The sequence below is a fragment of the Carassius carassius genome, chromosome 42 (genome assembly GCF_963082965.1).
Source record: "Carassius carassius chromosome 42, fCarCar2.1, whole genome shotgun sequence".
In the NCBI taxonomy this organism is placed as follows: Eukaryota; Metazoa; Chordata; class Actinopteri; order Cypriniformes; family Cyprinidae; genus Carassius; species Carassius carassius.
In genome coordinates, this window is record NC_081796.1 from 19,660,513 (window position 1) to 19,684,303 (window position 23,791).

Consider the following 23,791-nt stretch of genomic DNA (forward strand, 5'->3'; position numbering starts at 1 on the left):
ACAGACAGAGGCTGAGATGGGTCTGTGTGTGAAACCAGGTTTGGACAGTGACTTGTGTCAATAGTTACGTTCTCCCCGAGGGGCTCTACTAATTAGTGATGATGGGGCTTCCAAATTGATCTGTCACAAGCAAATGCATTATTTATTCACTGGCAGCATTCACTTGACATATATGGCCAAACTTTAATTGTGTGAGTGTGTTTGGGTAGGGACTGTGTGTGTGTGTGTGTGTGTGTGTGTGTGTGTGTGTGTGTGTGTGTGTGTGTGTGTGTGTGTGTGTGTGTGTGTGTGTGTGTGTGTGTGTGTGTGTGTGTGTGTGTGTGTTGCTGCATGCATGTGAGTGTTATATCCAGTCTGTTAGTGCTGCATTCACTCCTTTAAGTTCATTAGTGATATTGAGCACTTCTTTATTCTTAAAAAGAGAGAAACATATTAATTTCAGCCTCTCTGCTTTATTACATCCCTCATGTGCAAAATATCATGCAAGAGCGATATTCAATGTTTACATCATCTGTTTGTTTATTTCAGGCCATAATATCAGTTTCTGCATACATTATCTAATCTGCAGTAATACTCAGACAGAAAGAGACTTATGCCCAAATATGCCCCAAAAGATGCACTTGGTTTTATTTCTTTGTTTTTTTTTTTATCTTAATCAGTGTTTTTATTTTGTTTTCCAGTAAAAAATCTGAGAAGGAAAATTGTGGATCAAATTAAGATATTAAGATTTTTTCAGAGAATATATATATATATACTTATCCCATTGGTATTTTTGTTTTAAAATCTCACTATATTTTGTTGCTTATACATTGCACAGAACTGGTTTTACGACGTTTGAAACAATAAAACAAAGATTATTGGAATACATTTAGCAAGAAAATAACATTTCAATTTCACATTGAATTCAGTGTGTTACTTGCTGGTTCTTTGTAATTGTTTGTGAAATTTACTAGCAATTTTTAAATGAAGGTTACATCATTGTGTTTATGCTCTAAAATAAATAAATTTAAATAAAAATAATAATGTTTTCAGATTTAATGATTCACACATTATTCTAATTTTTTTTTTTTTTTTTTGAATGTAGTGCATTTGAGTGCTTTATGTTTATGTATGTCCATTCATTGAGATTATACCACTCTTATACCAGCACACAAACAAAATCAGAGCACTGATACACACTTCCTCCTCTAAATGCCTCTCACTAGTGTATTTCACCCCTGTGCAGCATGTACCACCATTATATTTGATGTTATATCTCATCTAGAATCAGTTTAAATACGTCTCAAACTCAAACTCCTCAGAACTCCTAGTTCTAGCCTGCAGTGATGCCAACAGAACAAATCTGTCCCTCATTAACTTATCCCCTCGGTCTGGCCTGTCCAGAAAGACAGTATTACAGGGAAGATTAAGACCTTCAATTTTCAGAGGAATGCTTTTGGGAAAAGCGGCCAGAGGTCTATTACAGTAAGAGGGGGAAGGAGTCCAGCCTGTGGCGTTACATCACCAACCCTTGGGGATATTTTAATCAGCACGGACACAAGGCAGACCAGGCACTGGTTTCAGACCTACCGCCTGTCAATCAGGGTCTGTCGCCCCGCAGTCCTGGGGTAGCACAGCAGATTATAGTCAAGGTCGGGACGGACCAAACATATGTCCAGAGTAAGACATGACAAGAAAGGAGGTCAGAGAATTTATTGCATGCTGAGATATTAACTTTCAGGATGTATTTGTGCTCATGTGTGATCACATTTGCTTACTCATTTATCTCTCATCCAAGTGTAGTCTATACTTTTTTGGTCATAGGTCACAGGATAGTCCTGGCTGAAAGGTTTAGGTACCCTCTCATCAACACCAAAACTGTAGTATTATATTTGACATTACTAAAAAAATCCCTGATGCTGTGGTTCTAAAACAGACTCACCAATCAGCAAGAAATATTGTCTGAGCCTTTCTTGTACCAGTCCAAGCACATGGCAATGTAATGAATCATACACAGCTCACTTTATTCTGCACCCTTTTGCTTGTACTCCAGTGTCTGCAGGAAAATAGGTCAGTGTTTAATAAAAACTAAACATTGTTTTATGTACATATGGCCATACAGCAGAGCACTTTTACAGAGGTGCAATCCAGAATAAAAAGTCTGTAGTCTATAAAACATTTGCTAAACCCAAGGTCTAATGTTCGCATATGTGTGTGTGTGTGTGTGTGTGTGTGTGTGTGTGTGTGTGTGTGTGTGTGTGTGTGTGTGTGTGTGTGTGTGTGTGTGTGTGTGTGTGTGTATGAACTGTGGTTGGGTTTTAAAGGCTTTTATACTCTTGATGGTTGCTAGCAGATTTTAATCACACACTGAAGAGGAGAGAGAATTACAGAAATGGCGAGGGAGGGAAGAATCAGGAGTGCAGAAACATCAGATTATCTCCTGTGCATCTCTCTCTCACACATACACACACACATAACCTGACAGACCATAACCTCTTCCCAGCTAAGATCATACATTGTGGTCTCATCAGCACACAGCGTCTGTGATGACCTTATCTCAACATGGTACAGTACTACAGAGGCAGTTACTTCTAACCATTTTTTATCATCCTTCAACAATACTGCAGCTAAACACAGCACATACAATCACTATTATATTAGCAGGATTTATGTTGGCATATATCTTGAAAATGAGAGATGAAAAGATGAAATCATAGCTGCATTTTCTAGAATTGATATTTTTTCTACCATTAATACAATGGGATTTCAATGTGACTTGGCTTGGCTGGTGATTTGGCTGGCAAGAACTTTAGACAGGTTCAAGCCTAATACAGAAGACCTAACATTACGAAATCAGGTGATTCAATCAATTTGCATTCAGTATAAGTGCTTAAATCTGACTGACTCGTTTAAATGTCAGTCTATGTCTTCTGACTTTCTTCTGCTAAGAAGGTCCAGAAGCATTCTAGTAAATTCTGTGATGTGTCTGAGAGGGGGAGATGGTCGGTGAGCTGGGCTTTCATTAGTGAAACTCACTGCATAGATGTTTGCCATTCTGTCTTGAGAGCATATTAGGGGGTTTTACTCCTAAACAGATCAGATTTCGATGGGCAGATGTGTTCTCCGCTGCAATCCCGAAGATGTAAATCCATTGTATTATTTATGCATTTAAGCATATGTGTGTGTTAAAGAGATTTTAAAGGTGTATGCATATTTCTGGGTTGGCTTTGATCTATCTATCTATCTATCTATCTATCTATCTATCTATCTATCTATCTATCTATCTATCTATCTATCTATCTATCTATCTATCTATCATTGTATTAAAGTTCAGAACAGACAGACCATGGTCATTTATTCTGGATGTAAGGATTATCTCATGCCTCGATGACATCATCATGTCTTCTCAATTCCACACACCTCTGTCCCACTGACCTGTGCTTCTCTGTGAGTCTCAGTTAACAGGGTGACATCATCCTTTCACTTCTATGGCTCTTTGATATATAGTATTTACAGAAATATCCTATTAAATGCACTCTGTAAAAAATAAAATAATAATAACTATTTTTTACATGTTTACACATTCGGCATTAATGATGATTATATTTAAAATAATTTTTGTAATATTATCTCGTTTTATATTTATTTTATTTTAATGGTTAAAATCAAGATTAAAAAACACTATGGAATGGTGACAGCATTATAGAATAGTTCAATAAACAATTATAAGTTTAAACAATTGGCCTTAATAATTATATTTTAAAATGGTAAATTATTCATTATATTTAAATAACATGTATTATATGTATAAATATTATTTAAAATATGTAAACCATAATGTTGTTTTACATTGTAACAATTTATATATTGAATATAAATAAAATTATTAAAACATATACAGTAGAAAATGTAAAAAATAATCAAATTTGATGCATCATGCAAGGACTTTCCAGGAATGGTCTTCTACAGCCTTTAACAGTAAATTGTAAAGTAACCCATCTTTTGTGTCCAGATACTTTAGGTTAAAAATGGCCATGTTAAAGCTAATAAGGTAACAAACTGTTAACAAGTTTTATACTGCAACTTTACATTGATTTTCTGTTAAAATTATTATTATTATTATTATTATTTATTTATTTAATTATTATTATTATATATTTTTTTGACGTTATAAGTTTTAGTGTTGACACTAAACCTTTCCCTCGTTGTAAATGATTACATTAGAATGTGAGAATAGCCATTTAAGAAATAAATGTTAACATGCTATTGACACATCTCGCTTTCTCTCTCAGCACAACCCTGTCTCTCACCTGGAATCCACTCCCCAGGAATCAGAGATTTTGGATGCATCTCACGAACTCACTGCATCCCTCCAGATGGATGCCTCCCATTGGCTGTGTTGTCCGTGTGCATTCAAGCCCAGGGTTCCTTCTCTTTCTCAAGTCGTCTGTGACCTGAATGCAATTAGATTCTTTAGGGGAAGACTTTGGAGCCCCTTTGCCTTCCATTCAACTATGAATCTCATTCATAAGTAGCAGCACCAATGACAGAAGCAGAACTACACAGGGGAAGAGGGAATCGCCCCGGCTCTCTCTCTCTGCTGCAAAACACCAGCAAAACATCAATGAGTGCAGAAAGCATACCAAATCCAAGCGTGTACCTGCATAATAAGTAAGGGATGAAAGCAAAAAGCACAGATAATGTAGTCTCTCTCATCATACAGATAAGAGAGGAAGCATTTGGATGATATTTTAGAGCATATTGAGGGTGCTCCCATGGGTTACCATGGTAAATCTTAGTAAGGAGTACAAGAGTATGCATCAGTTTTAATTTAGAGGTACTGAGCAAGGAGCCAAGAATGCACTTGTGTCTCTGGGATAACTGTATTACCAGTCCATATTATGTGAGTAAATGTTAAATGTGTGTTTAAATGTGCAGAAACTTGGGTATGTAGGGCTTTACATTAAACATGCATGTGTGGAGAAGCACAAAGACACGTGTTTCTCTCACTGAGAGCATGTATACCCCCACCTCTCCCACCCTTCAAAATCTTCATGGAATTCAGAATACATTACATGCATGTCAATGCAAAATGAAGGGTGAAAAATTACAGCTTTGAGGGAGGCTGGCCTGGGCTGCCAAACTAAACACGCAGAGGACAGAAACTCTGTATTCAGTTAGAAGTGGAGAGACAGTTGTGGCGACTGTCAGGGATTCTGCAATGGTAGCTGCTGCCATACACAGTTGTGTGTGTGTGCATGTTTTTGTGACATATCAGGACACAACTTTGTATAATGGCATGGGTATGACACAGGTATTACAAGGAGAGGGTGACGTATGAGGACATACAGTAACCCACGTCCCCATTTTTCAAAACGCTTATAAACCATACAGAATGAGTATTTTTTTTTTTTTAAGAAAGTAAAAATGCACAAAGTTTCCTGTGAGGGTTAGGTGTACTGTAGGGTTGGTGTATAGAATATACAGTTTGTGCAGTATAAAAACCATTATGCCTATGGGATGTCCCCACTTTTCACAAAAACAAATGTGTGTGTGTGTGTGTATACCCTTCTACCCCTTACTTATGCCATTGGTCAATATTTGCAGAGAGCTGCATTCTGATTGGCTAACATTTAATAACTTGTGTCAGATTGTCTTTTCTCCTAGATTTAATGGCTGTGATATAGAATATGTATTATTTCAGAGATATCCATCAGGCAGTATGGATATTTTATGCTTGGAATTTAAAAGAATCCCTTACAGCAGCTTTATTTGGGCTGCTTACAGTAAAGCAATGTTTTCGGTCTGATACTGACACCTTCTGGTTATATATTTCAATTGCACGACCATAGAATGCTTTTATTTAGCCTTGACCAAATACCCACACTTGCGGTCTTTGCACTTGTCCACTTGACTACTTCTGTGACGTATTTCCTGTATTTGGCCCAAGTGTTCAAGTGAGGATAAAGACCACAAGCGTGTGTCAAACTTTTCATTACCTGATGGGGCACACTTTTAGTATTGTAAAAGTGCAAGTGTTTACATAGCTTTATTTTTATTTAAATTTGAAATGCTTTGCATTTTAAAATCAACTTCTAAATGTCTGTTCAGTAGTCCCTATAACAAGACAATTTTAATGTGTGGTGCTTCTAATTAAATGATAAAAAGAAGTTTCAAATGTTGTAAAACTTGTAGCACTTTGTTTTACTACCAAATTTTTACGTAATATCTAATTATTAATAATATTTAACTTACACTGGAAAGGTTTACATGACCTCTTGAGATCTTTCCAAAAAGTCTCGCGATTTATTACCACAACATGATGCTTGATAGGATACACTAAGCCTTGAATACCGCTCTGGAGATGTGAAGTGTGGATTTAGTGTGCGTTTTGAGATCTGGACAGTCTTGCACACGCGCGCACGCGCTCTCTTTGGGTATATTTGGACAAGGCATCTGGTAGGTCTGTTGAGAAGAATGAATACATTAACTATATCTTCTTATCAAACATCTATAACGAATAAATGCATTTTCGAAGAAGCATTCCACAGAAATGAACAAAACACTTCCTCGTTCTTGACTTATTCCAGGTAATTCACGTGACACGAGGAAGCCAAACTCACCTGTGGGGAAACAAACAGACACTCTCACCCCATCCTACTACAAAAAAAATAATTAAATTAAATGATTTATTTCTAACGCCATCAGGAGAATGCCTATGTATCAACGGTTTTAGTTGGTTCTAAATTTCATGTTAAATTTTGATGATTTCTGCACGTATTGTGAAGGATATATATGTGCATATTTAAACACTATGATCGTCTCAAATGCCACTCGTTTTTTATGTCAGCATTCCGCAAAATATTTTTGTTTTTCCAGTGAAACATTCATGAGAAAGAAGTCATAGCCTTAAGCAAGAGCCAGATTCCATATGCACATTGTATCATTTTCAACATCAATATGTCCAGTTGATAAATGTTCCCATGTTGCCAGCGGCGACAGTTTACAGTTCCTCCCTGGGTAGGGTTCTATTTGTTCCATTTATAAGTTCCATTTGTTTAGCTGTGAGCATTTCTGCAGGTGGTTCTGTAATTCAACACTTCACCTGCTCTGTTTGACTAGTGTGGTATTTTTTGTCAGTTAGCCTACGGTTTTTATTCAAAAGAACTTAATACATAAATTAATGACTCAGTACACTGGAAGGAAACCAGAGCTCAGGTTGTCTTGACAATGCTACAGCAGAAATACATGACCTGACAATTTAATAGCACTTACTATTTAGGTTTAATCATAAAAAAAAAAAATGTTACCATTAAAATGTGAGTTCTCTTGTTTAGCCTAAGTATATGGGATTGGAATCATCTTTGAGATGAAAACTGTAAGACGTGGCCTAATGGTTAAAGAGTCGGACTTGTAACCCAAAGGTCGCGGGTTTGAGTGGGTGAAATGCAGAGCACAAATTCCCAGAATGGGACACCATACTTGGCTACATATCATGTCACTGTCACTAAATCTGATCAGTTAGAAATATAAGAGCATGCCTCACAATAGGTATTATACGTTTGTATCAGTCCAGGATGAGTTTAATACATATACTGTTTAAAAGAAGGAAAAAAATATTTAATGAATGTAGGGTTAGTGGTTTTATAGAAATTTGAGATTCTAGAACGGAAACAAATAACAAAAGTGTACAAAGCCACACTAGAAATAGCTTTATTGAAGAAACGTATGCATGTACACCACATTAAGCTCTCAAACATTTCAGGTACTCAGAACAAGAACGTTTTAAGCGACAGTTTTACATGTGATATAAAAGGCTTTCTTTTACAATATTGTATTGAAATTACCACAGAAAAAAAACAAATACACATCTTTGGCTAGTTTTCAAATATCATTCTGCAACAAGGCACAAAGTCATAATTTCTTTTAAGAATTCAATTCAGTAATATTTTCTTCTCTGCCAAACCATCACTAATTAGTGCTAAAGGCGCATTATTATTATTATTTTTTTTTTGACAAACGAGTTATACAGTTTTTGGCATGCACAGATAAAGTGTATAAGGACTCATTCAAAAAAAACAAAAAAACAAGGCTATACGGCAATAAGATACCAAACTCGCATCATTTATTTACACAAACACACGGTCATAAAACTACACACCACAAAAAGCGACACTCAAAAAGGTTATAGAAAGGCCACATTGTGTTATGTGCATATATGTGCAGGATTTTGCAGTTGCATTGTACAATTCCCAGAGTAAAATGAGCGATGTGTGTCCTCTATTGTTCTGGTCTTGCAGCTGACAAAACTAAACAATCCGTTAACCAAAAGCAGGGAACAGAGCTGACATCACTGCTCCCCAGAGCACAAACACATCACTGCACTGTACACACAAATACTAAGATCAGATTATTGTGAGAACAAAAAAAGAAGAGTTTTATGGGAGCTAAGAGTGTGAACTGGCCACTTGGCCTGATGCTTCACCATTGCAAACACTTACTGATACAGTAAACCTGAAGAAGGATCATCAAATTCATATTTACATTTGAGACACTGTGATATATTGACTTAAGTGCCTGGTTGGGGCTTTCAAACATCTATAAAGAATAAATAACTTAAAATAATATGATTCACTTATAAATGAGACATCACTGCTTGTATTCTACATGAAAGCATGCTGCTAAATGATACGGAATAATCAATTCTTAGTAATAATCTTTACTAATCAACATAGTAATGCTCCACATGGATGGCATACTATAAAGGAGCAAACACAAAATCATACACACTTTTTTTTTTTTTTTAAATGTCAGCTGCAATTTCAACTACAAAATACAGAAAACAATTAACATCACCCAAATACGTACATGCATACGTAATGAAATATTAAAATAAACAGTCATTTTCTGTGCCTGATGGATTGTTGTGAACCATTTACTGTACCCATTAAACATGGGAGCTCAAGAAAAAGTGGTTCCTGCATATTCTGTGTTTAGCTGTCCTGCACACACATCCAGAATCTTTTCAAACACACTTATATACACACATGGATTCATCACAATCTAACACTTTATCCACCATACACAAAGAATCACGCCATTCACCCACTCAAAACAACCACTTACACCATACAATACAATAAAAATGCAATAATAGAAATGAAAAATAATCCCAAATAAAAGATGCTTAATCGACGGGAACAACAAAGTGAGGTTGAGAGATAAGAAACCAGTTAGAATTCCCAGCCAATCAGCTGTCAATCAGTTTAGAAGTATTTGGGTAACGGATTTGGAAATATGCAAATCCATACACAATCTGTATCTGACTATAAGGCTTGGTAGAAGACAGTTTAGAAAAAGTTACAATGAATCAGTTGGGGTCTAATTTTGTTTTGGCCAAAATATCTTCTTTTGTTTTCTTTAGAAGAAAGGTCATATGGATTTGGAGTGACGTGAGTGTGAGTAAATGATAGAATGTTTATACTGTACACTGAAATTAGTTATTATGTAGTTGTCAGTTTAACTGACTGGTCTCAAAGCTTGTGAACTGGACTCACCTTACTTATCATAATGCTACATTATCTATAGTAAGGCTCAGTTTATCCATGTCCCTGTGTGGGTGTGCTTTTTAATGTCATGAATGGTAGAACTTCTCATTGTAGCGGTGGATGGTGACGCAGCCATGGTAAGAAATGGGGCGGGGCATGGCGGCCACGCCAGTGATGATGCCGGTGGACGGGTCATAGCACAGGATTGTGTCTGACGCCACTCCGTTCTCACCACGGCCACCCAGGATATAGATCTTTCCGTTACATACCGACATACCGCAACTTTCCTGGAAAGCAAGAGCGAGACTGTAAACATGTTGGTCTGTTTACACAACTATATGTCAACAGAGTGCAACACATGGGTTCAGGAAGAAAATATAAGATGGGTAGATTACTTACAAACTGTAGTCCATTAATACATAACAAAGATTGTAGTTAGTAACGTAATCCATTACATTACACATTTAAGGTAATGTAATCAGACTACTTTTTGATTACTTTTAGATTACCTTTTTTATTACAAATATATAATAAAAAAAATTGTGCTTAATGCTTATATCATATGTTCTGGATAAATTACGCTACTCATAATACTTTATAATATAGAAACGGTAATCGATGAAATTGTATATGACGTAATTCTTCCTACCCTCTAAAAAAATTCTTTTTTCTTCAAATGTATTTTTTTAATTAAAATGTAAAATGAACAAATAAATCTGTATGTATTGGTTATGATTTCTTTATTGTTTTTAGTTTGTTATGTGATTCTGATTCTTATAACTCTTAATTTAAGTTTTTTTTTCATTCTCTACTGATAAAATGAATAAGAAAAACACTTCTAGAGGCAAGTCCACTTTGCATTCTGTAGCATTTTAAATCTTAACTTCATAACATCCAGTACCTGTTTGCTGAATGTGTGGACCACATGCATCCAGTAATCTTCAGTGGGGTCATAACAGTAGATGGATTTGGTCAGGCCTCCAGAAACATAGATGAGATTGTTCAGTGATACGGCCGTGATGCAGCGCTTCGCGATGGGGATGTTGGCCCTTAGCAACCAGGAGTCGGACTCTGGGTCATAGCACTGGACCTGGAGGAAAACACACAATTGATTATGTTTTCTCAGGCTGTAAAGCTTATCCTGGAACCACAGACATTTATTATTCCCCCTGCCATTTTAGAAACAGACTTTTTGTGGTCCTAAAAACATAAAACTGCCTTGAGGAAATACAAACTCACAAAAACAGTAATCAGTGATCAAGTGTCTTGATAAAACGAAACATAAATCACACAAAGACACAATATCTACTAAGAAAAACCGGAATGAAATTTTATCCCCCTCTTTGTGTGGAGAATGTGATGGTATTACGGGGCTTCACACATTTTGGAAATAGCAGACACTTGTGCAAAAGAATGCTCCAGGGACAAATGATCCACGAGACTATAGGATAGAAATGTGACTACAATAACTGTAATAGTCAAATCACACACACACACACACTTGTTTTAACAAGTCAGAGTTAAGACAGGTGGCATTATTGCCATAAAAAATTCTTATAAGAAAACAGGAAATGCTCCAATGGTATCAATTCCCTGATTTCTTCAATATCCTAACCAACCATCACAACACGTATTTTAAAAATACAATGTTAATTTGTACTCAGTGGAATTATGGATCCAAAGAAGTTTTGTTTGGGAATTAAAGGACAGCTAATTCAAAACCAAGACACTGAATTGCAGCGAAATGCATTAAGGGAATCCAATGAAATATCTGTGGCTGAGAGTTTCTCTCTAAAGGACACCTGGAGAATGTATCAGAGTGGGCTGACAGATCCAGGTCAGATGGACATAACTGTTGAGCTCCATTAGGGGGCAGTGGACAGCACATTCACTGTCTCATATCTATTGTTCTGTTAAGGCAAAATTAGGCCATGATGAAGGAAAAACTCCATCCAACCACAGTGTAGAAGTAAACAAGTTCTTATCATGTAATCTAACAGCTGGCATACTCAGGGCTTAAGCAGCTGATGCCATTTTGGTCACATGTCGTAGTGACCATGGTAGGGACTTTGTATTCTCAAACTTTGTCATTTGTCAACTGAACACATTTAAACATAGACTGACCTCCGCTTCAACTCAATTATACTGTACAGTGAGAAGTTATAAAGCTTGAGTTTAAAGCAGTATTGTAACTAAACTAAAATTATCTACTTTTTTTTTATTAAAATAAAGATAAGACAAAATAAATAAAATAATAATAAATACTATTATTAGTACATACACTGGGTATTAAAAAAATAAACCCCCTTTAAAATTATTGTTTCTTTGCAGCCTGAAATGAAGATGGACACATTTTTTATTTTATCCAGCTGTATTCAGTGCAACTTATAACATTCAATTGAAAGAATCACTGAATTGGAAAAAGGATCAGCCCCTCATAAAATTACTTGTAAAATCGATCAGGTTTACCTAATCACATTCTCAATGGCACACAAAGCCATTTGATTTTCAACTGTGATGAGCTGTGGTCCTAGCTCAGCATTAAAAGAGCTTTCCTGGAGCATTTCAGTGCTTGGTAGTGCAATTGAAGCAAACAATCAACTATGGGTGGCAAGGCACTGTCAAAAGATCTCCAGGATAAAGTTGAGGACAAGCACAAGTCGGGAGATGGACACACATACAAAAAAAAAAAAAATCTAAAATCAAAGGCTTTATAAATGCCCAGAAGCACAGTGACGTCTATTATTGAGAAGTGGAAGGTATCTGGACCCTCCCTGGTTCAGGATGTCGCTCCAAAGTGGATGAAGAAAAACAGAAGGAAACTGGTCAGCGGGGCGACCAAGAGGTCTACAGCAACTCTGAAGCAGTTGCAAGAATTTCTGACAAAGACTGGTCATTGTATGCATGTGACAACAATATCACAAATTCTCCACAAATGTTGCTTGTGTGGGAAGGTTGTAAGAAAAAAAAAAAGACTCCTCAAGAAAGCCCACATGCAGTCACGACCTTGAAGTGATCTTGAAACTCTGCAAGACTGTTGTCAATGGGAAGAAAGTTTACCTTCCAACATTACAATGACCCAAAGCACACAGCAAAACTGAACACACAGTGGTTGAAGGTGAAAAGGGTAAAGGTCCTTGCAACTCAGTGATTCCTGATTTCCTGACATGTTGGTGTTATATCTTCCACTTGGATGTTAAAAATTGCATGGAATAAATACAGCTGGATTAAACAAAAAATGTGTCCATCTTCATTTCAGGCTCAAGGGAATTTATATAATCAGAGTTCTTTTATTTACTGTGGCTGGGTTATGGTCCATTGCACTGTTTAGAGAAATCCCAAGATGACTACACTGGAAAACAAAGTGTGTCACACCCTCCAGTAGCATGACCCAAAAATAAATGTGATGTTTACATGCAGTAAATGCACAATGACATGCAGAGGGCAGTTTTCAAAGATGCCCTTCTCTTCAGAATCATGCATCATACTCTTCAACAAACCTTATCTGAGCATGTGTTATCGTCAGGTCCTCCTCCAATCACAAATAGTTTGTTGACACAACTGGCGACGGCTGGTGAGCTGACGGCCTCCTTCATGGGAGCCACCTCTGTCCAGCGGTTGGAGAAAGAGTCGTAGCATTCGACGCTGCTTAGTCGTGATTGACCGTCATATCCACCAACGGCATACACCTGTAGATAAATACAATTTAAGTTACACAATACATGAAATCCGTACACACCCGTGTGGGCCCGTACACAATACATATTAGTGTGTTGTGAAATGTAGGTCTGTTCAAACTGTTACTGTCTGTTTTGAATTGTACACATGACATTTCTGTGGATGACAATCTAGAGGTGAAATAAAGCGTGTAGATCTAGCCAAACAGGAGCTACTGTTTACCCTTTCATTTCACAATTCTGAAAATGTAATGACAAAGGGATTGTTATAGATATATGCAGATGCACAAACCTTGAGGCTAGCACTGCATTAGTGACAAAACAAATCTATGACTATACCCATTTTTTTTTACGTAAGTGGACTAAACAAACCAGATTCAAACAGCTTGAAGACAAATGGCTGTTCACAGGAAATTCTATATCCAAGTATGCATTATAAATCGCCATGAGGTGAACACGTTACTTTTGACTATGCCAGTGGTTAGACTCTTCTGGTTTACTCGAGTAACCAGAGGCAGGTACTTTGAATAACTTTGTAGAAAGTCTAAGATTAATATAAGAAAAAATTATAATAAATCACACATGCATGTGAAAGGTTCTTAGAAATGTCAGAATTTCCTTAACTATTTCCAACAAAATACTGTGCATCTTAATATGCCTACTTTCCTACTAAAAAGTTTATAAACAGCAGTATCCAAAATTAATTAGTAGTATGTATGAATTCACTGTGTTTATAAAACAGCGTAAAGGGAGGAGATGTGAATGCTAGTGAAGCAATGCAACTCATTAGTAGGTCCCATGACAAAGCCCACATGGCCAATGTATTTAATCTGTATTTCATTCATACTATATAGAATGTACTTTTTAGCCATTGCAAAATTAATTCCTCATCAAATATAGTATGTGCTTCAAAAGAGATTTTGAACACAACTATAGTTGTAATGATTCAGTGATTCTAAAAATGTCAAGTGGTATAACCATTATGCAACAACAAATGTTTGTTCATTATATAAAAGAAGCTAATATATTAAATGTGAGTGTTTTTTAAGGGGTTATAACATTTGACATTTAAAAAACGTGAACTTTTTTTCTCTCTTTTTTTTGAGAAAAAAAAGTGTTAATTATAATATTTTATATCAATTCAGCTTTACTGTAAATATAAAAAAATATTATATATATGTGTGTATATATACACACACACGCATATATATATATATATATATATATATAAATATACTGTATATATATATATATATATATATATATATATATATATATATATAAATATACTGTATATATATATATATATATATATAAATATACTGTATATATATATATATATAAATAAATATACTGTATGTATATATATATATATATATATATATATATATATATATACATACATACATACATACATACATACATACAAGAAAAACTTTTATTTTTACACTTTTCAGATTTTCTCTGGGTTTTAATGTCAAGAGGTTTACATGCAGAACAAAATAGGGGTAATGGGGTGGATGTGTGCAAATCAGGTTTTGCATAAATCATTTAAGACAGTTGAAGGCATTTCTGTAACCTTGGTTATCAACCAGTCATTAAAAAACTCATTGGCATTATCCAATTTTTGACCAAAACATCACCACTGCAAAAACATGACCTTTGTAAAGTGTTGACAGTTCTGTGTTGTAACACATCACTCAATCACTCTTGTTTTTTAAAGTCCCCAAAGAGATTGAGATATTTCCCATTAACTCTCAAAATGAAAACACGTGGAACAAAAAAAAAAAACCCTGAAGTGTTTGTCTCCTCTCTCTCCTGCCTCATGTCTCCATGCTGTTAAAAAAAAAAAAAAAAGAAGGTAAACATGTTTCCCTTAATGGAACAACCAAGAAAACCGGTCGGACCAGTATCGGTGTACGAACATGCTCAAACACAGAGGGGCCACATGCCACTTCCGCAAAAAAATGCCATGTGCTTTCTGATGAGCTCTTTGTTCAGACTCAGATATTATCCATAAAGTCCCCCCCCCCCTGGGACTGATAAGATGGTATATCAACAAAATAGCTATAAAAAACACGTTTCATCATCAAAGATTATAAAACGTCTTCAGTGGAATTCAGTTTACTGTTTACTGTGTGCGTAAGTGAAAAAGCTAATATATGCTGACAGGGTGTGAATCAGTTTCATTGAAATGTTAATTAAAATGTTGTATCACATGCACAATAATCACATACAGTATATCTAACCAGTGTCAGCACGGCTCATATCAAATTATTGAATCATGACCCTGTGGTAACGTGTTTTTTTCCACGTCTCGTTGTTGTGACTTCAGTTGATTAGATTTCAGCTGTCAGTCATGAATCTTTCATAGCCAATAAATCCAACCACAGTCCATAAAACAATCCATATGTCTGAAAGGCTACTGCTCAAAAACAAACCCAAAAGATCTTTTAGGGTCAAATCAGTTTGAGTCCAAAACTATTGAGGGAGTGAGGAAGCAGGGAGGGGGATATCTGAATAAGCCATAATATAAACCATCAAATAAATAAACCAACAGAAAGACACGTTCATGCAGTCAGCTGGCTATAACTTACATGGCATGTTAATTAGTTATTGCACAAGTAGTTTTTGTTGGCTCGGCTCATTCCATTCAAAAGATGACAGTCTTGATTTATTGAACCTTTGAGCTGGTTCCTCACTGAGTCCATAAAATGCATCAGATCCTTCGCAAACAGAGCCGAACAAAGCGGTTTTACCCCCTGCCAAAGTAAATCAGATTTCTGGAGCTGATTATGGTCATTAAAAAATTTTGAAAACAGCCCGATATGAGTGATGCAATATCAACATAAGATCCAAGCGCTTTTGGCAGAGTCGTTCCTTTATGGTACAGGCAGTTCACATATAATCACTTCAACGTCTGTTACTGATTATTAAAAACTGGACTGTAAGCAAACCATCTTCAAGGGAGAGGTTAACAATTATGTCATTGTTTAAATCAAAACAAGAAACAAGTTCCAAGCAGGAAAAGAGGGACAAACAGAGGCTTTGAAAGTGATAGAGGAACTAAGACAAGACAAGACAAAGAGCAGTAAATGACAAACAGGCAATAAATTATAAGGGTGGGAACATGGGTTGAATTAACCCAACAACACCCATTTCTATATGTAGGAAATCTTAATCATGGTTAAAGGTATGTAAACCATAGCCATCATCAAAACAGTATGTCGTCTTCTTCCATGTGGCATGACTACAAAGCCAACACTTTAATTTATGGGACTCATAAATGCCCTTAACATAAATGCCCTTAAAATTTGGAATGTATTGTTTGTTATTGGTTTCAAAATGTCTTTTAAATAGTTTGATGGTTTCATGCTCTGCCGTCAAAATTTGTTACTTCAGACTTATGTGCCCTCTAGAAGCTTGCGTTCTGCAAGTGAACGTCGCTTGATTGTGCCATCCCAAAGTAGCACAAAGTCACTTTTACTGACTTTTAAGTTAAATGTTCCCTTCTGGTGGAATGAACCCCCCAACTCAATCCGAGCAGCTGAGTCCTTAGCCATCTTCAAGAATCGGCTTAAAACACATCTCTTCCATCTTTATTTGACCCTCTAACTTTAACACTCACTATTCTAATTCTATTCTTAAAAAAATCTAACTACCTTTCTAATCTTTTTATATTCTATTTTCTTTTCATTCATTATGCAATTGTATATGTATGTGTGTATGTGCAAAGACCTCTAACTAGCTTGCTCTATTCTTTTTTATTTTTATTTTTTATTCTGTTTCCTTTTTATTTATTATATTATTTAAAATCCCATGCTACGTGTACTGTGTTAACCTAACTGAGACTTGTTATAGCACTTATATATCATTGCTCTTTTTGTTGTTTTTGATTGCTTCCACTGTCCTCATCTGTAAGTCGCTTAGGATAAAAGCCTCTGCTAAATGAATAAATGTAAATGTAAATGTAGTGTGAGTAGTAGTTTTGTTCAAAGTTGAGGACATGTTAAACAACCTGTAAGCTTTAGCATCTATTTTGCTAACTAATTTATGCAAAAATGCCCTCGTTTCATTGGGCGCATGGCCTATGATGTCAAAAACAAAAGATAGGTGAATTGTTTCCTACTGCTTTTTAAAAGTTGATACAGCTATTCATCTTTATGATTTGTATTTAGTATCAAGTTTGCTTTCTGCAGGCCTACCAGAACAGATCTTGAAATGATTGAACTCACCTTTCCCAACAAAACTGCCATTTTGTGTCTCCAGCGGCCCTTGTTCAAGGAGGCAACCCTGATCCAGATGTTGAGCTGGGAGTTGTACATCCAAACATCTCTGCTATTGATTCTACCACCTGAAATTGAATCACCAATCGGTCACAGTATTTAATGTCTTGCTATAGTATGCACTTATAATAATACTTATGCAATAATGTAAAAGGGTAAATGACCCATGACTTACTAGGTGAATGCTCCTCGTTATCTCACGTAAACACATGAATAATATGTGAATAATAAAACTATAATTGAAAATTAATTAAGTTCTGAGATAATTCAAGGTTAAGCAACATAATTAGAAACCAGCTTACCAGAAATATGCTGTCAAGTATTTATGAAAAGAATTCTGCCACACAATGCATATCCACATTTATTATTTACAAATACCCTACCACTCACAACAATTTGATTTAATACTTTGATATTTTAATGCTTAAAATAGCTCTTGTACAAAAAATCCATTAATAATAAATACATTTCTTCACAAATAAACATTTTAATTCCATTTTACATAATTGCATTTAATTTTATTTATTTATAAATTTTTACACCAGATAGTAAAGAAAAACAGCCAACAAGTGTCTGGGATTCTACTGTCCTAGGACGCACCTCGTGAAGTTGTTTGAGAAACTGTCTAGAGCTGTAATCTAAGCTACTTTGAAGGATTGACAAATAGTAATGATAAAGAATGACTAGGTAAGTGGTAAATGTGACCAAACATTCGACTGGTATCTGTTACCGCATGTGCATCTGTGTGATTATGCTAACGAAAGCCAAACATCTACAAAACGGTTCAAGTTCTTCAGGAAACACCGGCAGTGTGGAAGAAGACACTGGACTCAGCACAGCTGCTCAACCTGAATCTCATCTTTCCATTATGTCAATTTCCCTTGAATTTCTGACTCACATATCTTAGTCTTGAGTTTGACGCATACAAATATATATATATATATATAGTTTGACAAATAAACAGACTTCCTGTCTGGGAAAGCCTGCCTGGCCCTGGCTTACTGAACAAGCTTCAAAGATGGAGAAGAAACAAGATGTATGGGGAAGGAATGAACTTAAAGGAGGTTGAAACTACACATGAAGAGAGAAGTTTTAGCTAGCAGGACTGTTCTCATGGAAACACGTAAGCGCTTGGCACATGCAGAATGAAAACTGATCGCTCAGGATTCCAGTCTCCTCACTCACCCTTGCTCTCTCTCTGCCTCTCTAACAGTCTTTACTCATGAGATAGCTGGTATTCCTGGTCTCTTTTAATCATGTCTCACAGTTTTTCTGCCGAACCCGCTTGCTGTTCAAAGCGAGCTGCTCTGTTAAGTGTGGTGCTGTGCTATGTTTAACAAATCCCCACAGACTAAACTAGCCAGGAGTAAACATCGAACTAAGTCATCTACAATAATTGAGCAATTAATGACAGATGATACAAAGGATTGACAGATGAAGGGCATACAAAGACAAGCCTTAGATACAAAATGAATGCAATACTAAGCATATGCTAATGTACCCCTACAAATTGACGAAATTAGCAGATAAATGCATTCAAAATGAATAGTATTTCTATGCAAGACCAAAAATATTAATAGATCCTATTACACTGACAAGATTTGCTACATTTTATCCAATCAAATGCTGTCTAGAATGAGAATGTGCCTCCTCTTATTACTAGCATTAGCAAGTAGCAGATCATCTTCCTGGCTCAGACATAAACAAAAGACTACCGGTACAGGGGCTTTGATATTTCCTCCCTAAACTTCATGTCTTGAAAGGAAATGCATCAGCACAGGGAGGAATACCAAGTCATGTCTTTCCACCACTGCCTGCGAAACAATTTAGCATTCATGAAATGGTATCACACATATCCATGTTTACCTGAGACCAGAATGTCATTCCTGAGGGCACACACAGCATACTCGGACTTGGTGAACTCTGGGAGTTTGGCTAAGGATTTCCATTCCCCAGTTACCGGATCATAGCATTCAGTATACGGCAGGTTGAAACCCCCCATCCTCTCGCACCCTCCAACTACCACAATGACTTCTGAGAATCCAGTGGACCTACAAAGACACAACAGGATGTTAAACTTGGACACATCGACAAATGTAAACCCTTAATAGCACTGAAACATGGAAAGGGACCACATTCTAAGCAGCACTCTGTAATAAATCTTGCGCTGCACAACTCATTGTTTAAATTGTTTATTCTTGTAATTTTTGGCCTATTTGTTCTCTTCAGTGACACAGAAATTAGAAGAATAGCTAAGAATAGCAGTAAACAACACTGTCTACTAGTGCCCAGGGCATGCAAGAACCAATCCACGGGCAAACACATTTCATCCAGAACTAACTCCCCACAGTTTTCTTTCTTTCTTCCTTGAAATGATCTGCCTAGAAGACTGTGCTCTCTGTGTAAATGTTCAGGGGGCTGGAGAGTGCATAAGTGAAGACGCTAAAGTTGGAGTTGAACTTTGAATACACTCTCAAGGGGAAAGAGATTAGAATGAACTGAGCCAGTTACACGCCCAGTCAATTCATGCAAACATGGAAAATTCAAAACAGTCTTTCACTTGTGACGTAAATAGTCTAAATGCGCTGCACCCATACAATCCAAGAGAATAATTAGGGGAGATTGGCCAGGCCCTTCCAATAATTCAAATTTAAGAACCATACCAAATCTGCCTGGAAACAGAGGTGGAACTACAACTTTTCTGCCAACTTTAAACCTACACCCGTCTGAAAACTCTAACAAGGCCCTGTGAAGCTCAGGAGGTGTTTTGAGAGTCTCTTTTTTTTCACCAAAAGCCCAATTATTAAGCAAGCTTTTATCTGTGTTTCGCTGGTCGCATGAGACTGCAGCTATCCTAATGACTGTGCTACACATCTCTGCATGCAGTCTATAATAAGACTGTTAATATATAAGCTCTGTAACATTGGCAGATCTTTCAGTGAATCACGTTCAGGCAAATTCCAGGTCACTATACATTCGGTATATTTGGAGAAAAACATAAGTGTGCAGTTTCTCCTCCCCCTGCCCTCTCTCACCCCACCTTCCTCCAGACGTAACAAAAACAAAGAGTGCGCGCTGAAAGCAAGATCAAGTCAACAGTAACATGTTTCGAAACTCAGGTGTTTATGTGTTATGAAGCTTGTGGAGGAAGAATCTGTATGGGCAAGCCCAGCCGAGACTTTATTTTCCCTCAATACACTGCAATACAGTGGGCCTGAAGGGGCCGTCTCTTCTTGTTCCATCTCGCTGTACTTGCAATGTGGCTTGGATTGTTCCATATCCATTAATTAAAGCAATGGGTTTCCCAATGCTCAACTAAGGAGAACGAAACAAAACTTCAAGTTACTTCAGACACACTTGTTGAATCATGCCTTTGGGTTTTGAGGATAACTGAATCTACAGTGTAGCCTACACACGAAAAAGATTCCAGAAGTATCTAAGATCTAGAAGGACATAGAAGAATGTGTTTCAACTAAGCTTGACAACTACTAATAACTAGTAAACCACCAGCTTGATTCTGTTTGTTGTGGGGCAGCCAATAATTTGAAGTCAAGTCATGGTACATAACTCTTCAATAGTGACTTGACTATATTGGACAAACAACTCAGGCAAGGCACAAAGACTCTTTTCATTTAAACTGCTTGGTGCATTTAGTGTATGCAAAGATTTAGAATGCTTGCATCGGTGTACATTTCTAGGTGATAATTTTAATAAAGACCTTCAGGGCACAGGAAATGCCAAGGTAAGTACCTGCGTGGACGGGTTCTAGGTGACATCATTTCATTGCCCAAGACATGATAGCGTCTGGCTTCGTGGAGGAGCTGATAGCACTCTGGTGCATTTTGGATCAACTGGTCACCTTCTACCGTCTGCACAAAATAATTTGGATGCAGCAGGGGCAGGCGGACGTGGGTGAGAAGGTCTCTAAGCATGATTCGACGGTGGTCCACATCATAGTACACCCAACGCATCACTGCCTCAAACACGGTCTCCTCCTTTCCAATAACTAGCTCGTCACTAGCAATGTACTCCTCCAGTTCCTCCTTACGCAAGTCCAAGAATTCTTCATGCTGGGCCACATCGGTAAAGCTCTGCAGCGCGTAAGAGCGGCAACGACTGGCCAGTTGCTTGAGGGAGTGCGCATCGGCAAACCGCTGGATGCCCAAGCAGTTGCAGGGGTCAAGTTGGTCTTCCAAGAACTTGGCACAGGCATCGCGCAGAGTGCTGATCTGGAAGAGGCTGGAGGTCTCAAAGAGGAACTGCACATTATCAGTAGTGATGCGGACACGTCCGGTGTAGACGTACTGCAGGAAGGTGTCCATGGCTTCGACACGGATGCCGTTGATCTCCACCAACATCTCATGGCTCTCCCGGTGGTCATTGCAAAACATTGCACGGAAGTAGCTACTGCAAGCTGACAGCACCGCACGGTGACATGGGAACTCACGACCCTCCACGCTGATCACCACGTCTGTGAACAGGCGGCTGTCACGGAACTCATTAAACATCTGCAGAATGCTATCGGAGTGGCATGGGCTGGAGGAGAAATCGAACACATCATGATTACTGAGGGACTTGCTGTCCATCTCCAGAACCTTTCGCTTGACTGCCGGGGACTCACGGACTCCAGAGTCCTCCCGGTTCAGTCTCCTGCCCAGAATAAGTACCATTGCTATCAGACCAATGAGGTCCAAGGCCTTGTAGACAATAGAGGAAAATGATGCCTCAGCTGAAATTAAAAAGAGAACCATTATTTTAATCAGGAGATTCATGAACTTGTTATAATTATATAAAAACGGCAATATCTGTCACATATCGGAGTTGCTTATGTAACCTTTAAGTGATGATACATAAAATATGAAAATGTGCATTGTTAAATTAAAATTAGTTTAAAACAACAACTAAAGCATTTACAGCCTTTCAGGCTAAATTTACAAAAGCTAATGTCTCAACAACCACACAGTATCATGTCAACAAAATGTTGCCATGTTGCCAAAAAACGTGATACACATTAACTAGTAAATCATAATAATATGTACTACTAGTTTTATTATAAATCATAATAAAACTTAAATAACAGTTTTTTATAACATAAAGGTACAAAAATGTACCTAACCTATAAAAATTACCAATCTTTATCCACTTTAAGCTGACAATGTTTAACACAACCTGGCAACCTTATGTATGTCTCACATTGCCCTCTCAATGCCCCAGGACAGGTGAATTCAAATTTAAACTTAACATGATGCTTTTCTTGTAGTACTGCCCTCTAGCGGTCATTTCCGTATTCAACAAGTGAATCAAAACAAAGAACTTAGGGAACGTCAACAAAAACTGTTTCAAAAATGACCTGCCAGCACGTGTAGACTGACAAATTAATTTATCTATTTATTTTTGTTGTTGTTGCTGCTGTCGTTGTTATGCAACCAAATCGTGACTAAAGTCAGTCATAACAAAATTTTAATTAAATGGCATTAGCTTAAAAACTGACTGTTAAAAACACAAAGTGAGCTTAGTCAACATTCCCAAAAGGTAAGACCATCATTTTTGTGTCGCAGTTATTGCTTTGTGCCACACTGTTAATAATAGATGCCTCGATATGAAGAATTTTAGATAAAAGTGCATTTTTTTTTCATTGTTTACGCGGGACTTGATGTATAAATACATAAGCTAATTTATAAATACATTTTTTAGAATTACATGTCACAAGCTGGGTTTCATACTCATATATTTGAAATTATCATAGCTACAAAAGTGTTACTGAACGGAACAAAATAGAATAGATTCTAGATAACAAACATAAATTTACCAGTATCAAAAGTGAAGAGTTTGTTATGGAAGTCTCGTCAGTATGTAAAATGTGAAAATCAGTCCAGGAAAACTCTGCTTGTCTATCCCTCGGCGGTCATCTCTATTCCAGCAGTGAACTAAAAAGATCGTCTGGAAAAAAACGGTCCGCTGGGTGCTTTATTGCCGTCATCACATGCGAAAAACATAAACGGCAATCAGCTGATGGCGTGGGGAATTCTGGGAAATGTAGTCGTCAACTCAGTCTGAAGGAATGACGGTAGAGGCAGAGGGGACTACAAGTACCAGAGTTCTCAAAACGCCACATGGCCACAGATTGTTTGTAAACGTTTCATCAGTCACAGGAGTGGCGGAGGTGAATCTCGTCTGAAAGATGTTCAACTGACGTTGTGTTTTTCTCTTAAGAGTTTAGTAGAAGCTTATAAATGTTACAAAATACATTTTGTATGCCTTTTGAAATTACAAACAAAAACCAAGACAGTAGGACGACAAA

At 37.0% G+C, this 23,791-nt stretch overlaps 1 protein-coding gene across 2 annotated transcripts; it reads right to left on the reverse strand.

The window, feature by feature from the left end:
- Window positions 1-8,074: 8,074 nt before the first annotated feature.
- Window positions 8,075-23,482, reverse strand: LOC132124093 (kelch-like protein 24). 2 transcript variants are annotated; one of them, XM_059534892.1, is made up of 7 exons: window positions 23,300-23,482; window positions 21,241-22,219; window positions 19,357-19,541; window positions 17,440-17,558; window positions 13,028-13,216; window positions 10,429-10,617; window positions 8,075-9,814 (listed from the first exon to the last, which is right to left on the reverse strand). In XM_059534892.1, exons 2-7 carry the CDS (start codon window positions 22,158-22,160, stop codon window positions 9,614-9,616), a joined length of 1,803 nt encoding a protein of 600 aa, XP_059390875.1. In that variant the 5' UTR covers window positions 22,161-22,219; window positions 23,300-23,482; the 3' UTR covers window positions 8,075-9,613. The 2 variants fall into 2 exon arrangements, with proteins under 2 accessions (XP_059390875.1, XP_059390874.1); XM_059534891.1 differs by lacking the exon at window positions 23,300-23,482 and having other exon boundaries at window positions 21,241-22,241.
- Between the last annotated feature and the right edge of the window lie 309 nt (window positions 23,483-23,791).

Coding starts and splice junctions, on each gene's coding strand:
- LOC132124093 (XM_059534891.1), bottom strand. CDS start 22,241: ATGGTTCTCTTTTTAATTTCAGCTGAGGCATCATTTTCCTCTATTGTC. Junction 13,217..17,439: donor TGGCAGTTTTGTTGGGAAAG/GTGAGTTCAATC, acceptor ATTTATCTACAG/GTGTATGCCGTTGGTGGATA. Junction 10,618..13,027: donor ATAACACATGCTCAGATAAG/GTTTGTTGAAGA, acceptor GTTTTCCTCCAG/GTCCAGTGCTATGACCCAGA.